The sequence below is a fragment of the Clytia hemisphaerica genome, unplaced genomic scaffold (assembly GCF_902728285.1).
Source record: "Clytia hemisphaerica strain Z4C2 unplaced genomic scaffold, Clytia hemisphaerica genome assembly, whole genome shotgun sequence".
NCBI classification, from domain to species: Eukaryota; Metazoa; Cnidaria; class Hydrozoa; order Leptothecata; family Clytiidae; genus Clytia; species Clytia hemisphaerica.
Genome location: NW_027103289.1, coordinates 1,699,440 through 1,716,570, shown reverse-complemented (window position 1 = coordinate 1,716,570; position 17,131 = coordinate 1,699,440). Strand labels below are relative to the sequence as shown.

The window sequence follows — 17,131 nt, the reverse complement described above, 5'->3', positions numbered from 1 at the left end:
CCGTTTTCGCAAAGCGAAGAAATTTCGACACTAACAAATTATTTTTATAAGTCAAACTTTTATTGATAATGTTTTCCAACTCAACTCTTTCTTTTTTATAAGAATTTTATAAGAACAATGCGAGGCTCAAAAATTAAATACGTCGGGTTTTGAGCAATTCAAAAACAATTTCAGGCTCAAAGTGCAAAAAAGGACAGCCAAACTTTAAAAAATATTTACTGGTTCTTATAAAAAAAAATGCAAGTGACAAAAAAGAACACACATGTTTCTTGTGCAATGGCTGAATGACCAACAACAAAGATATTACATTAGGCTTTAGGCTGGTACCTAGTTTATCTGAATAAATTGAAAGACTTTTATCCCATCTTTTTCTCTTTTTGTGACTTTTTGAAACAATTACTTAGCTCTCTATAAAACTTTTACAAAGACAAATTTATCAACAATTCAAAAATTATATTATACATTTCCCTTCAAAATTTAAAAGAAAATAGTGCGTAGTTTGAAAGATGATCTTGAGCTTTTCAGCCATTAGAACCTAGTATACAATCTCTCAAAATGTGCTACCTCTTTATGATATCATTCACTTTAAATGTATCAATTTTCCGAAAAGGAATCAGCAGCCTAGCAATAATTTCCAGTAACTTATCAAGACTAGTGAGATTTTTTGCGTGATGAAATTTTGTCTTTTTGTGAGTCTATTTTTGCGATATTGTGTGTTCGGCAAAAAGATGTTCCCAATGTTTCATTTATAAAATCAATCCAAACCAGTCCAAACTAATTTTTTCAAGAACCTTGCCTTGCAGAATAAAATTCAAAATTTTCTATTATTCATATAAGTATATTAAAGTAATGCCATTACTATTTATTAGGTGGTAATAATAACAAGCGTTATCTACAATCTCACGTCAAAGAGTTTATAAAAATATAAGTTGATTCGCCAGTAAAAAACACGTTTTTGTGAAAGATATCTTGTTTGAAAATATATTCGAGCTAGCAGCAAAAGTAACATATAGGTACTTTTATCATTTAAGTTGTCTTTTGGGCTAAAGTCATCAATCATGCTTTTGTTATCACTTTATCGTACAAATATAAATCGGCATTATTCTAATTGATGATGATCAAGCTCCAATGTTAAACAAAAATCTCTCAAAAGTCAAGCAAGCGATAATGGACTCAACAATCAATCAAGCCAAATCAAAATGATTCCATTATCAAATAAATATTGATCAGAAATCTTCAATGACGAAAATAGCAACTAGTAATTATCATTTTGATTCTGCTTTCCAGTACAGTCTTCTCTTTTGTCTCGTAAACATTGCACGGAATAACATGATATTTTACATGAGAAAAATTCACTTTTCATCGCTCTAACTGAGACGTGGGTGGCTTGCTGATCACAAGGATGCAGAAGTTGAAATTAACGACTACTTCATAATTAGAGCAGATAGATCACGAACCAAAAAGAAATATGGTCGACACAGTGGAGGAGTAGCACTTTACATTAGAAACGACATCAGTCAACCTTTAAACCAGTGTTGCAGTATTCAAACGGTGTGAATGAACTGCTAATTGTTCACTCCAAGAAATTAAACATATTGATATCTGTTATTTATCGACAACCAGATGACTCATCTCACGGTCATCCATCAACCTCGAAAGAATTTTCTGAAATATTAAAAAAGATGAGAGATACTTTTAATACTTTTGCGGAAAATACCTTACCAGACATATTCTTGCTAGGAGATTTTAACCTTCCACATGCATCCTGGCCTTGTGGGAGTTCTACAAAAGGAGCTTCTAGTGATGAGAAGCAATGTTTATATCTGTTAAGTGAACTTGCAAATGAATTTACGTTACAACAGTGTATCCTTAAGGAAACACACAAAGATGGCAATATACTTGACTTAGTATGGACAAACAACCGTGAATTAGTACATAGCTACTCATGCATCCCAACGAACCCAAACATAACGCACCATTCATCTGTAAATATTAACATTCATAAAACTATAGAAGCAGTAACTGAAACAAACGACAGAATTCCAAGTAACTCATTTGAAAAATTCAATTTCTATCACGAAGAAATTGCCTGGGAATCTGTAAAAAATTGACTCAAATTGACTGGGACAATGAATTTTATGAATTAAAATCTGTAGAAAAATTTGAAAAACTGTTAAAAATATGCGAAAAAATCGTAGAAAAATTTGTTCCAATTAGGAAACCTAATAAACGAACAAAAATAAAATAATTCCGAGAGAAAGGAGGATTCTAATGAGGAGGCGTTCTAAGCTAGAAAAAAGATTCATCTCGGCAAGAAACTGTTTTCAGATCAAAAAAATCAAAACCCAACTTGTTGATATTGAAAAACAATTACAAACCTCATACAGGAAGAGTACTACAACTGCAGAAAAGAAAGCTTGTGAGGCGATCAAACTAAATCCAAAATATTTCTTTTCTTATGCGAAAAGACATAGTAAGACCAAAGCTAGAATTGGTCCTTTGATAGATAAAACAACAAACAATTATGTGTCTGACAGTAAAAAAATGGCAGACATTCTTCAAAAACAGTACCAATCAGTCTTCAGTACACCACTCGAAAACGCAAAATATAATGATAAAGACAGTGATTTTGTTTTGACTGATATTGATTTTACGAAAGAGGACTTTGTTGAGGAGATTGGAACAATATCCAAAAATGCAGCACCAGGACCTGATGCTTTTTCTGCTCTCTTTCTCAAAAATTGTAGTCAAGAACTAGCAACTCCTTTTTGTTCAATCTGGAGAGAGTGTTTTGATAACGGGGAAACACCACATCTCTTCAAAGACAGTCATATCATTCCTATTTACAAAGGTGGGGACCAAGGTGAAGCCCAAAATTATCGGCCAGTGTCACTAACCTCGCACATAATGAAAACCTTTGAAAAGATTGTGCGAAAAAACATTGTTAATTATCTAGAAGAGAATAACATTTTTAATGACTCCCAACATGGCTTTCGACAAGGTAGATCTTGTTTGAGTCAACTCCTTGAACATTATGATACAATACTATCATACCTTGAGAGAGGTATTAATGTCGACACAATTTATTTGGACTTCAGTAAGGCATTCGACAAAGTTGATCATGCAATTTTGTTACACAAATTGTCACAGCTCGGGATCAAAGGAAAGCTATTGCGATGGATTGAATCATTTTTGAAAGGCAGAAAACAATCTGTTGTTGTAAATGGTTTCAAATCCGAAAGTGCCCCTGTCATATCAGGAGTACCTCAAGGAACAGTACTTGGGCCAATTTTGTTTCTTCTGATGATTTCTGATATTGATGATAATATCAGGTATTCAATCCTTGCAAGCTTTGCTGACGATACTAGAATGCTTAAAGAAATCCAAGGAATAATTGACACGTTCAAGTTGCAACATGATCTCAACATAGTTTATGATTGGACTGAGAACAATAACATGAAAAACTAAATAGTTGTAAATTCGAACACTTGAAATACGGTAAAGATACTGAATCAAAAAGTTTATCAACCTATTTCACTATATTTCAGTCAAATCCGACCTTTTTGAAGTGTCCAGCCTGCCCTAAAGTTTTCGGACGGACATACATACATACATACACCGCACTGGGCTCAACTTCAGATTTTCCCGTTATTAGAAGGCCCAATTGTAACATTTCAAATATCTAGTATTAGGTAGCAAATATACTTTGTCCGTTTTGGCTGAAATTTGGTACACTTGTTCCTTGGGTGAATACCTGGGGGTGTTTTTATCTTATTTTTTTCAACTCGTCCCCAGGCCCCAAAAATCAAAATTTTCAAAAAATGAAAAAAACACCCCCAGATATTCACCCAAGGAACAAGTGTGCCAAATTTAGTCAATGGACCGTTTTTAAAGTCTCCAAGCTGCCAGCCTCGTTTTGGTGAAAAACTCGTTCCCAGGCCCCAAAAATCAAAATTTTCAAAAAATGAAAAAACTACCCCCAGATATTCACCCAAGGAACAAGTGTGCCAAATTTCAGCCAAAACGGACCGTTTTTAAGGTCTCCAAGCTGCCAGCCTCGTTTTGGTGAAAAAACTCGTCCCCAGGCCCCAAAAATCAAAATTTTCAAAAAATGAAAAAAACACCCCCAGATATTCACCCAAGGAACAAGTGTGCCAAATTTCAGTCAAATCCGACCTTTTTACGGTTCCAAGCTGCCACCTCGTTTTGGTGAAAAAACTCGTCCCCAGCCCCAAAAACAAAATTTCAAAAAATGAAAAAAACACCCCCAGATATCACCCAAGGAACAAGTGTGCCAAATTTCAGTCAAATCCGACCTTTTTTGAAGTGTCCAGCCTGCCCTAAAGTTTTCGAACGGACATACATACATACATACAGACATACATACATACATACATACATACATACATACATACATACATACATACATACATACATACATACATACATACATACATACATACATACATACATACATACATACATACATACATACATACATACAGACATTCTCAGATTATAGCTCAACTGAAGTTGAGAATAACAAAACTATAATTGAAAACAAAAACTCTGTCAAAGATCTTGGAGTGTGGATGAGTAGTGACTGCTCATTCACTGATCACATCAATAAAATGATAGAAAAAGCTAAGGACATTTCTAGTTGGATTTTGAGAACATTCAACAACAGAAGCAGTGATGTTATGATAACGTTGTGGAAATCCCTAGTTCTCCCTCACCTCGACTACTGTTCTCAGCTTTGGTCACCAAACAGCATCCACCAAATTGAACAGATTGAATCAGTACAAAAGAACTTCTTCAATAAAATCAAAGGCCTTAGCGCTTTCGATTATTGGGAACAATTGAAAATGTTGAAAATGTATTCTCTACAAAGGAGGAGAGAGAGAACAGAATTATTTATTTGGTCGATACTAGAGGGTCTAGTACCAAATTTCAGCCACACTGAAGGAGGATGGCACTGTAAAAGGTGGTGTCTCGTCTTCAACTACAAGCCGTCATGGTCGAAAATGCGAACTACGAACAATCGAACGAAGTAGCTTTCGCAAATTTATTTGCGAGAGCTTAGCTGTACAGGGTCCAAAACTCTTCAACAGTATTCCCTCTGACATACGAAATATCACTGGCTGTTCAAAAGATTCCTTCAAGAAACGACTCGATAAATATCTGTGCTCTATACCCGACGAACCTCATACTACGTCGCGACAAACAAGATTGGCTGAATCAAATGCTCTTGTTGATCAAATAATACGTGTTGGGCTCAACGAGCTGGACAGATGAATATCATCAAATCAAACTGAAGTATACTGAAGCATAGAGGTATAAAGAAAACAGGAGTTGAATGTGTCGGAAATTGGTCGTTAAAGTCTTTTGATTTCTTTTATAAAATGTATCAAAAGAAATTCTAAGCTCGCCCGATGAAATAAGACTTTTTAGTAGAACTCAAGTTTGCTCTGAACATTCTAATAATCAGTATTGAAGATTCTAGCCTTTTAATATACGAAAATTAGATAAAACTTCGTCCACGAAACAAATTTATGTTCCATTTCGCTATCCGTTCAATTTTGTTTTGAAAAGATATTTCTCAAGCCAGAAAATGAAAAGTTCTTTATAAGCACACACGATTTTCAGAATCAATTTGTAGACAAAAGTGCTGGAGAATTTTGGAGGAAAGTATCAAGCAATAGAGTTCACCTGAAAGAAACATTGAGCGAAAAATCTTATCATTTGATGAGGATGCCAAGTTTACAGGCCTTTTTTTAGTCCAATATTTTCTTACACTGATGTCAGAAACAATGAATCTCGTCTCATCTAATTTCTAAAGCTTTAAAATGAGCCAATAAGATTTAACTATGGATAAAAGAGCTCATTAACAATGCACGATATATGAGATTATGAGCATCATACATCGTAACTTTTTAATCGTAGGGCGAGCTTGGTTACAATAGCATAGTCGCGCGGCTGAGGTCGAAAAAAGTGGCTAGAAAATGATTTTCGTGATACCCTCTTAGATTCCACTTTTTTCGATGGAAACTCTCGAATTAGTATATGTAGATTCCAAAATCAAAAAGTTTCCACGATATTATCGTGCAAGTAACGAGTAAATGGCGATTTTTTGCGTTTCCAGGCAAAATTGCAAGGCCTGGAAATTCATGATTTTCGGGGGGTCTTCAAATTAAAAAAGACCTATATCACATGATAGAGCTCTTCAAACTGAGCAAACAAGTGTATTACACCAAGTCCCAACTTCTCTAGATCAAAGTTAGGGCCCTATTTGAGGTCAAAAAGTGTTTAATTTTGCATAAATAATGCAGATTGTGGGGAAATTCCCTGTTTTCCATCAGTTTTTTACCAAATAGGCCCATAACTTTTGATCTAGAGAAGTTGGGACTTTGGTGTAATACACTTTTTTGCTCAGTTTGAAGAGCTCTATCATGTGGTATAGGTCTTTTTTTAATTTGAAGACCCCCCAAAAATCATGAATTTCCAGGCCTTGCAATTTTGCCTGGAAACGCAAAAAATCGCCAATTACTCGTTACTTGCACGATAATATCGTGGAAACTTTTTGATTTTGTAATCTACACATACTAATTCGCGAGTTTCCGTTGTTTTTTTTGGAATCTAAAATATGTATCACGAAATGAAACGTTTTTCGACCTCAGCCGCGCGACTAGCATACTTCTCCTGTCTTTCTTTATACCTCCATGACTGAAGTAAGTAAGTGTCAAGGTCAAACAAAAATGTGAAAAAGCTTACATTTGAGGGGGTTCTACATGTTGCAAATAGGTGGGAGGTTTTACCCACCAGCTGTTTTATGAATTCCAAGCCAATTCCTTTGTTGCAACCTGTGACTAAAACTGATGGGAGCATGTTAAATCTCGTCTTTCCTTTTCCAGTTTTTCTCTTGGCTCTCAGAACTTTCAACTTGGCTTGCACGCTAACAGTTGGACCCGACTCTTACATATACTATACTTAATTACGATGTGATAGTTGCAATATCCTAGATCCTATATAGCAAGCAATGTTATGATTTTGGCGATTCTTCTAATATTGTTTGTTACAAACCAAACCAACTGTCCATCTCGAGCTCGCCCAGACTTGAAAATTAATTCCGATTCTCCCGATTTAGAACATTTAGAATTTCGGGGATAAAAAGGCGCGAAATTGGCGGAGAGCGATCCCGGGGCATGGTGGTGTAGACCATTGAGTTTCAAGCCGAAGGCTAGAGGTCAATCTCTAACCTTTCTCAGGCAAGAAAAATTGAAGCCTTAAAATATGCGCCGTATTTTTGATGACGGATTGAATCTAGCAATTCCTTTGTTTTCGAGTGATGTATTTTTCGAAATTAAGCGGTAAATTTTAGTTTCAATCTGTCATTTGTGTAAAAACCAGGCGGGTCGCTCAAGGCCGCGCAACTTTGGTAGGATTTGTTGGCTTCAAATCCTACCAAGGAGATTGACCTCTAGCCTTCGGCTTGAAACTCAATGGTGTAGACTAAAACTGACTAGACTAGAGTCTACTTCTGGCCTAGCCCGGGGTCCACTTAAAGCTTTCTTTTATAGACTGGGTGGCGCGATTAAGTGGCCCGGTAGTATATGGTAATATGCTTTTGCTTAGGCGGACTGTAAAACAGTCCGCCAGATTTTAGTTGTTTTTGGAAGGTAAAAACAGTATGAAGCAATGTTTTTATTTGAGAATAAGGGATTGCAAATCTGTTACTGATGTTTGTTTCTCATTTTTGGTTATATCTTTCAACTCCAAGTAGTTTTTTTGTTATTTGGATTTTAAACATTCTTTTTCAAAATGGCGACCTCGCCAAACGCTCCTAGTCTACTTCACTGGACTCAGCGTTATAAAAAATTATCAAAAAGCAAAGTTCAGTCAAAAGTAGACTCTAGTCTACTTCTGGCCTAGACCAACGATGTAAAAATAATAGATAACCAACTTGCCTTGATTCTCAAAAAACATCCGTGTTACGGTTGTAAAAATATTAATGACATTTTACATCGTAAAAAGTGCAATTAAATAAAAACTTGCTTCATTTGCAACCTACTATTTGACAAAATCGATCACGTGATGTATATTTTTCCAAAATTTGGGTTAGAAAAAGAGTATTTTCCTATAGGCAGCCTCACAGAAGGAATTTTTTAATTAGATATTATTGTTCTATAAACATTCATCTGTTTATTTTGTATCATGCAACCTTCATGCACTTTTCATGCGTGAGTAGGGAGAACGAACATGTATGTTTTGTCACTACTTAAATATAGATAGATAGATGGAGATATCGCATTTCAAATCACACATATACATATATTTTTCAGATAACAGCATTTTACGAGCGTTTATTTATCCAGATGAAGATTAAGTGGTATCAGGCCGATCCGTAGTCAATTTGTCTAAAGATTGGTACCTTTATCTTTTGAAAAAAATTCCAAAATTTGCAGTAAATAACAATTCAATTTTCTATCAATTCAGTGGATGTCAAAAAGTGTGTCAAAATCTAGCTAAAAGCATAACACGCACTGCACACAGAGCTTTTTAATAGAGTGCTCATTTCAATAGGAAAACAATGGTTGTTCTCTTGGGAGAAGTGCCTTCTAGAGGTAGTTGGTTATCTATTATTTTTACATCGTTGCTTAGACGATGCTATCGTCCGTTTAAAGGTCAGTAAACGCGGGGAAAAGTTAGCGCGTCAGGGCGGTTTACGGGGAAAAAGTGGCGGTAGAGTTTTGGAACATAACGTAAACACTGTAAACATCTCCACCACTGCTTACTCAACTCAAATTTATCACGCCTCTCCTAAACTATTCCCTTTTTTAGTGATCTTGTGTAGACGATAGGATCGTCTACTTCTGGCTGAAAGCTTTTTGATGATTTTTGATGTCGCTGAGTCCAGTGAAGTAGACTAGGAGCGTTTGGCGAGGCCATTGGCCATTTTGAAAAAGAATGTTTAAAATCCAAATAACAAAATAACTACTTGGAGTTGAAAGATGTAAATCAAAAATGAAAAACAAAAAAGCAAAAGCATATTACCATATACTACCGGGCCACTTAATCGCGCCATCCAGCCTATCAAAAAGCTTTAAGTGGACCCCGGGCTAGGGGCATGGCTGAAAAGGTTTGGTTATCTGGCACCCAGACACCAGATAGTCTACATAATATACAGCTCCAGGCTTTTAGGCCTCACTCCATTGAGTTTAAAGCCCGAAGGGCGAGAGTAGAATCTCTAACCTTTCTCAGGCAAGAAAAAGTGAAGCCTTAAAAAATGCGTTGTATTTTTGACTCGTTTTTGACGACAGATTGAATCTAGCAATTCCTTTGTTTTTTACAATTGATATTTTTTTCGAAATTTAGTGGTAAATTTTAGTTTCAATCTGTCATTTGTGTAAAAACCAGGCGAGCCGCTCAAGGCCGTTCAACTTTGGTAGGATTTGTTGGCTTCAAATCCTACCAAGGAGATTCGATTCTAGCCCTTCGGGCTTATACTTCATTGCCTTACTCTTGCGGCTCTTGGGCTAGAGGCACTGCTATATATGTGGCCACTAGGTGGCCCCCACCGGGAATTTGCTTTTTAATCGGACATAAACATAATAGCGTTTTAAAAGAAGTTTATCAATAGAGATTTCAAATAAAATAATGTTTAAAACACAGCTGATTGGCTTAGGTTTTGAAACTCTCTATTGTTTCACTAAAACCCTAGTGCGCATGCGATGTATCCAGAGAAATTCAATATTCAAAACAAGAGTGGTGTGCATATCCCCCGAAGAGTAGAAGTCAGGTTTTCGGGAGGGTGATTCTTGTGTCTCTCAGTTGTTGTCCATAACGCATGACATCTTTACAGGGTTTGACACTGATCCACCTTCGGACACGAGGGGAGTGTTTCTTGATATCTCAAAGGCATTTGATCGAGTCTGGCATGAGGGTTTAATTTACAAACTCCAATCCTACGGGGTAACTGGTCCCTTACTTTCCCTTTTGAGAAATTTTTTATCAGGTAGGTACTCTTAGGTTCCAAATAAACGGGGGGGGGGGGGTTCGAATAAACAGGGGGGTTGGAAAATTTTCTAGATTTTAATAAACGGGGGGGACCTAATTGCCGGGGGGGGGGGGGTTGGAAATTGTACTTCTGAAACCAGAAAATAAGGTAAAAATAGGCTAAAATCAGGCTATTTAGAGCAAAATAAGGGGCCTTCTCTGTGAGATCTGAAAATATTCTTAGAGATTAATAAACAGGGGGGTCCTAATAAGGTCCGGGGGGGTTGGAAAATTTTCGAAAAATTAACAAGCGGGGGGGCCCGTTTATTTGGAACCTAAGAGTATCAGAGAGTTGTTTTGAATGGGAAAACCTCGGAGTGGAAACAAATTAAGGCAGGAGTTCCTCAAGGCTCAATTCTTGGTCCTTTGTTTTTTCTAATCTACATCAACGACCTTCCCAACAATCTCGAGACCAAGGCTAAAATCTTCGCTGATGACACGTCTTTATTTTCATTAGTGATTGACCAACTTTTGAGCAGTGAGGAACTAAACAGAGATCTTGCAAGAATAAGTGAGTGGGCTCGTCAATGGAAGATGGCTTTTAATCCTGAACGAAGCGAAGGAAGATATAACGTAGCCTAGCACCCAGGACTCACTAAAGCTCTGGAGGTCGGGAAAATTTTCAAATTGGCCCGCTCCTTTAGAGCTTTAGCGTGGGCGGCCGCCAATCCGCCATCGGAATCAGGTTTCTTTGGGTCTATGGTACGGATGAGGACCAGGAGAGGGATACAGTCGTAGGGTACTGGTGGTGGTGTCTAATTTTGAATCTCATAAAAGTTAGTATCTGGTCTTTTAAGCTAGTAAACATCTGGCACTAAATCTTGGTATTTTGGTGGTAAAATGGGTAAAAATTTAACAATTTTGGCAAATGAGAATGGAAATTTTCTTAATTTTCCGAAAACAACTCCCGGAAAAATCTAATTTATTCAATATCTCGAGATATTGAGCTTCAAAAAGCGCAAAAACTGGAGAAAACAGCTGTTTCTGGCTGAACAACACGGTTTTCAAGGGTTAATATCTCGAGTTAGGTATAGAAATCACCTAGAGGTACTTTCGCAATATATCTCTAATCTTAATTTTTTGAGAGCTTTCCAAAAATATACAACAGGTCTCCGTTTTCCCAAGCTTGAGACCGTCATATTAGTCCGAAAATCACACCAAAGTGTCCGAAAAAAAATTGGAAACAACGTAATTTAGATTTCTCTAAAGTTGAAGTTTCCAAAAATGTATAGTAAGTGCTTCTAACAAAACAATCGAGCGAATTAAAAAAATCGAACAAAATTCCCCCTACTACAATGGAAAATATTTTTGCGAAGCGAATTTACCAGCGAAGCAGTTTTGCTACATTGTGTGCACGTACCTTTAATAACTTCTATCCCAAGAGAAAATTTGCTATATAAATCCATAGAGGTATAAAGAAAGACAGGAGATGAATTTGTCGGTAATTGGTCGTTAAAGTCTTTTGATTTCTTTTATGTAATAAATCAAAAGAAATTCTAGGCTCGCCCGAAGAAATACGACTTTTTAGTAGAACTCAAGTTTGCTCTGAACATTCTTACTATCAGCATCAAAGATTTCTAGCCTTCTAATATACGAGAATAAAATAAAATTTAGCTCCACGAAATAAGTTTGCGTTCAATTTTGTCACCGATTAAATTTTGTTTTGAAAAGATATTTTCTCCAGCCAGAAAATAAAAAGTTATGTATAAGCACACACAATTTCAGACCCAATTTGTAGACAAAAAGTCGCTGGAGAATTTTGAAGAGTTCACCTTGAAGAAAATGTTGATCGAAAAATCTTGTCATTTGATGAAGGATTGCAAAGTTTACAGGCCTTTTTTTAATCCAAATATTTTCTTACACCAATGTCAGAAACAATGAATCTCGTCTCATCTTATTTCCAACACTTAAGTTAGCCAATAAGATTTCACCTATCAACAAAAGAGCTCATTAAAAATGCACGATATATGAGATTATGAGCATGCATACCTCGTAATTTTTTTAATCGTAGGGCGAGCATGGTTACAATAGCATACTTCTCCTGTTTTTATACCTCCATGGTATAAGAAAGTGACAAAAAATTTCGCAAACAACTATCCTTAGGCGTGAAGCTATGAATGCCATCCTCGGTCGCTTTAGGCTCCCTGCGGTGGCAATTAATGCTATTTTTCTCTACATTAAAGGAAGAAATTTTGGCGGAAATTTAATTTGGTGGATATGGCCGAAAAAAAGTTTTTTCAGAGGGAATTTAATTTCGCGGATGAAGGGCATTTTTATTCAAAAAACGCCATTAAAAAGGAAAAAACTGTTTTAACCCTATTTTTATCAGGGGGGGGGGTGTTTTCCACCAGGCAGGCACTCTTTTGCTAATAGCTCACTGAAAATTTTTTTAAACACTCTGAAAGTTTTTGACTTTTAATATAATCCTATTAGCAGCATGTATACCAAATTTTACAATTATACACCGACCAGATCAGGTTTTATGACTTTTTTGTGCAGGCATATCATAAAATCCAGCTAAAACCCTGTAAAATCCCAAAATCTTGAATTTAGCATAACTTTTGATCTAGCCATCCAACTGACTTCAAATTTTGACAGGTTATAGGTATTAATGATGACTTTTAAAAAATATTCAAAAAATTTTCAAAAACTGATGACGTCATCAAAAATGACGTCATTGTTTTTTGAAAAAATTTACTCATTTTCTGCATGGATTTTAAACCTTGATTTTATTAGTATGGTTAAAACCGGCAAATATGTTAAAGATATTATTTTTGGCTTTTAGAAATTTAAAACAGAATTGAAAAATCTCCATTCGTTCAACTTTAATTGCTATTTTATTGAACAGTACTTTTTCATTGGTCAGCGATAATTGTGAAACTTTGTGATGACGTCATCACCTTTATGATGATGTCATCAACCCAAATTTTTTTCTATGAACTCTTTTTATGATAGAGAACATTTGTGCCAAATTTCAAGTCCATACCTTTTCTAGATCAAAAGTTATGCAAGGCTGGTGGAAAACACCCCCCCTTGAGAATACAAAATCCGAAAAAGCCTGATAATAATAGGGTTAAAACCTGAAATAGCACACATTTGGGGGATTAAATAGAGCATTTTAATTTGGTGGGAATTTAATTTGGTGGATGACGGAAAAATTTAATTTGGTGGGAAATTAATTTAGCGGGTTTTGGCCAAATCCACCAAATTTTCTTCCATAAATGTATTTTGCAATTAATTTTGTAACGTATGAATGATTGGAGTAATATTCTTAGTTGGAATAAAGCAGGCAGAAATCTGTTGCTTTTTAATGAAACAATACCCCTTAAAAAAGTCCCGCGAGAGTTAAAGTTACTAGCGAAAATAAATTTAAAACGCTGCAAAAAAGGCTTCAGGCACAGGGCTATTATTGGCCCGCAGGGGCTTAGTAGCTTCATCGCGATGATACTGGGCTTTCTGCCGAAAAAAAGGTTGTTGTCAGTGTTTCCAGTTTTAATTCGACGGGCGTATCCATTGACTTCTAAGCCCGAAGGGCTAGACTCGAGACTCCTGGATAAGAAGACTCCTCCATGAGGAGGTGAACCTTCCCATAGCACAGGGAATAGACCCTAAGTTAAGATAGGGTTCACAGCACTATAAGTGCCTGGGATAGGTTAGAGATTCTACTCTATCCCTTCGCGCTTTAAACTCAATGGGCGTATCAAGCGCAGACTGCTGATATATTTTTTTGGGAAAATGTAATTAACTTTTTTTAATTGTGTAATCAAGACGTTTGTCTGAAGAAATCGTTGTGTTTAAAATTCTTTGTCTCTTATGTTACTTAACGATCAATTAATTAAACTTGGTCACAAGAAAACAGTAGCGTGGGGGGGGGATCGACAAAAATTTGGGTAAACTGGGGAGGCAAAATCCCAAAATATTATGATTTCGGCGCCCAACAGATGGTAGCTTCGCACCATTGCCTTTTCAAGCAAGTGCAAATGCCAATCTGCGGTTCCTCTCGTACTGAGTAAAAATAACATTGCAACAACCGTACTCATCAGTAGGGTGAAAGTAAACCTGTGCCCCCAACTCTCTTTTTGGCGATTAATGGTATGAATTTTCGCGGATGAGCTCTATTGGGAGGCAATACTTTCACGATTTTGTGCCTTCTACTATGTTTGTTGTTGAAATACGCATTTTTAGCGCTTCTTTAATGCTAGTAAACATTTTAAAACAGGTTTTGCTGAAAATATTTCGCCAATAAAGCCTTTCTAAATTTTCATTGGAATTAATTTCGTGGATGACACCCAAATCCGTGAAAACCGCAAAATTTAATCCCATCAAAGTACAAAAAAGTTAAAAAAACAGTTAATAAAAATAAAAGTGATAAGAGCGGTTGGTTACTTAAAAATTTAATTGTCAATTTGAATGTTTCACAGTGTTCCAGTTACGGCCAGTTACTGTTTTTTATAATACTAGACCAAGCTATATCCGTCATCTTTGATCGAAGTTTGTTTGAAAGTTTTACCCGCAAGTCATTGCAGGGTTAAAAAATAACGTTTACTTAACGGTGCCAAATCAATAAGTAAGGCTAGAAATAACGCAAATCAAGCTTCGGGATGTCTTCACATAAGGTACGTTTCAATTTTGTTTCAATAAAAGCATATTTGTTGATGGACACCATCCCCTTCAGATTATCGCAGAGGATTCTTGCCATTGTAACTTTCTTCAACTGGCGGCGTTGTGGTGGTGTAAAAACGCCTCGTTTCAGGTAGAAATAACGATCGCCATCCCTCAGATTCATAAACTGCTCTTTTATCAAACATTGAAATGTAGGACCAACTGCAAACCCAGGTACATGATTTTCCGAGACTCCAGCAGCAAACAAATCAATATCATTAGGGTGGTCATAGACTTTAGCAAATCTTTTAGCAACTTTGGTCGGCATGTATCGTCGAAGCTGTCGGAAATTCTTGATTGGTCTCAACCCACAATATTTTCTCCATTCTCCATATGTTTGCATACCAGTATCTCGGCCTCGGTGAATATTGAAAGCTGAAAGATCGAGGTGGGAGCTGGGACCCTTAAAACTAGGAGGTAAAAGGATTTTCCTGGCCATAGCGAATGCGAATTCAGAATTAGCTGGAGTTGATTGATTTCCAATGAGACCAAAACATAAAGGCTCGATACCATTACTACGAATTTCTCGTAAATCTCCGAAAATCTCTTGTGTGGTTAAACTTGGGTACGCTTTATCATAATTTGCATTTAAGCGGTGGAAAAAATTGGGTACAGTGCTATGAGCAAATCGAAAAGCGGCGCTATTGAAGGCATTAATGGTGGAAGGCTCCACATATGGTTTATATCCACTATATCTTCCAATATCCGCCAGCTTCGGTACATACTCATTGTAAGTGATATGTTGATATTCTGCGATCACAATTTTCCGTGCTTCCTGATAAACCTTATCGTCGTCCCAATCGGGATGACATTGTTTCAGCTCTTTGGCGACGCGATTATGTTCACGAACCCAGACCACATGAATAGACCATAATGCAGTGTTTTGATCTACATCCACATCTCCTGCATCAGAGCATTGAGGCCGCGAAACACAAAGAGGCTTGTTTGGGAGAAATGGAAGCATGTTATCACCAATGGTTATAAGCTCTCCACTACCTGTCAAATCAAAAGAAAAATAGAAATGTGTTAAGGATTTGCATTGGGTGTGTTCCGTATTAAAGGTTTTGTTTAAAGGTTTTGTTTAAAGGTTTTGTTTTTAAATAAGAGTGATATCGTTTGCTTACTCATCAATTCTAATTTACAAGCTTTTTCACATTGGATTGACACGGATGTGGAGCAACATGATCAGAAAGAGAGAAAGAGAGAAAGAAAAACATTTTTTTTTGTTTATATCAGCCTAATATGACAATAGGCAGAAACTGTCCTGATATGAAATATGTGTCTGATATGAAACGGGAACACTTTAAATAAAACCTTTAATAGAAAATAATACAAAAATCTTTTTTCATTAAAGGTGCATTACATCACGCAAATTTTTTTCTCCATCATGCATCACGAAAATCGCTGATATTTGTCATCACGTAAAAATAGAGCAAAATAGCCCTAATTTTTGCACTATGCATCCAATGCATCCAATATCATGATCAAGCCATCATGCAAACTGCTGATCTTAAAATACCGTCTTCCCACCTCTTTTTTCGTCAAAGCCGTAAAAGTACAAACCCCCTTTCTTTCACATACCAATCGACACATCAAAATGACTAAAATACACAATCAAGGTTTAGCTTACCATCATTTCTCCGCAACCGCTTAGCAACCACGTCGTTGTTACCATATATATTCGACATATCGACAAACGACGTGTATTCGTTCACTTGTTGCCGTTCAGTCGGTCTCTTCTCTTGACATAAAGCTTTGCCTTTAGCGAAGAATGTACATTCAGGTTTTCCTTCTTCAAAATACATAGCGAAACACGAATGTTTAAATTCTTTTGCTTCACAGTTGAAAATAAATCTAAAAGATAGTACAAAGAAAGCGAATAAACATCTCAATTTTGAACAGTGTGTGTTCCCTAGTATTCCGTAGAATGAATTTCCAAATGATCTTTCGTTCTAGAACCAAAGCCGATATTTTTTTACGGATTTAGTCTTTTGGGTAAGCCTGATTACTGCCTTGATTACAGTAACGAAAAAATTAAAGCGCAAGAGAAAAGCGACAGAAAATTTTAACATTTATAATATTATTGTACGTATATTTAAACTCAAAGAAAATGCTTTTGAGAGTGAAAGCGCAAGAGAAAAGCGACTCACGGGTTCACTGGACAATCACCAAACTTCATTCGACCAACATCATGTGTTAAAATTTGTCCGAATACCATGAAGAGAACTGAAAGTCCTTCTTTATTCTTTTTGTCATGTTTGGTAACTTTGAAGACGTTCTTGGCAACTTTGTGAGCTAAAGGTACTTTTGGATAGGTTCCTGGGAAGCCGTAAGGTATGTCCAAATCTATGTATCTTGCAGCTAAAAATCAATCAATCAATCAATCAATCAATCAATCAATCAATCAATCAATCAA

At 36.3% G+C, this 17,131-nt stretch overlaps 2 protein-coding genes across 2 annotated transcripts in view; both read right to left on the bottom strand.

Moving 5' to 3' along the window:
• The window catches only part of LOC136810015 (C-signal-like), a 13,790-nt gene extending 6,792 nt beyond the window's left edge, over nt 1-6,998 (bottom strand). The window contains exon 1 of the mRNA XM_067066585.1: nt 6,772-6,998. Coding sequence (XP_066922686.1) covers nt 6,772-6,885 — 114 coding nt within the window. The 5' untranslated portion in view covers nt 6,886-6,998. The remainder of the gene's footprint in view (nt 1-6,771) is intronic.
• Nucleotides 6,999-14,272: 7,274 nt separating this feature from the next.
• Nucleotides 14,273-17,131, bottom strand: part of LOC136809997 (eosinophil peroxidase-like) — a gene marked incomplete in the record, with an annotated part of 7,665 nt that continues 4,806 nt past the window's right edge. Inside the window, 3 exon segments of the mRNA XM_067066570.1 lie at nt 14,273-15,711; nt 16,346-16,569; nt 16,866-17,076. Coding sequence (XP_066922671.1) covers nt 14,627-15,711; nt 16,346-16,569; nt 16,866-17,076 — 1,520 coding nt within the window.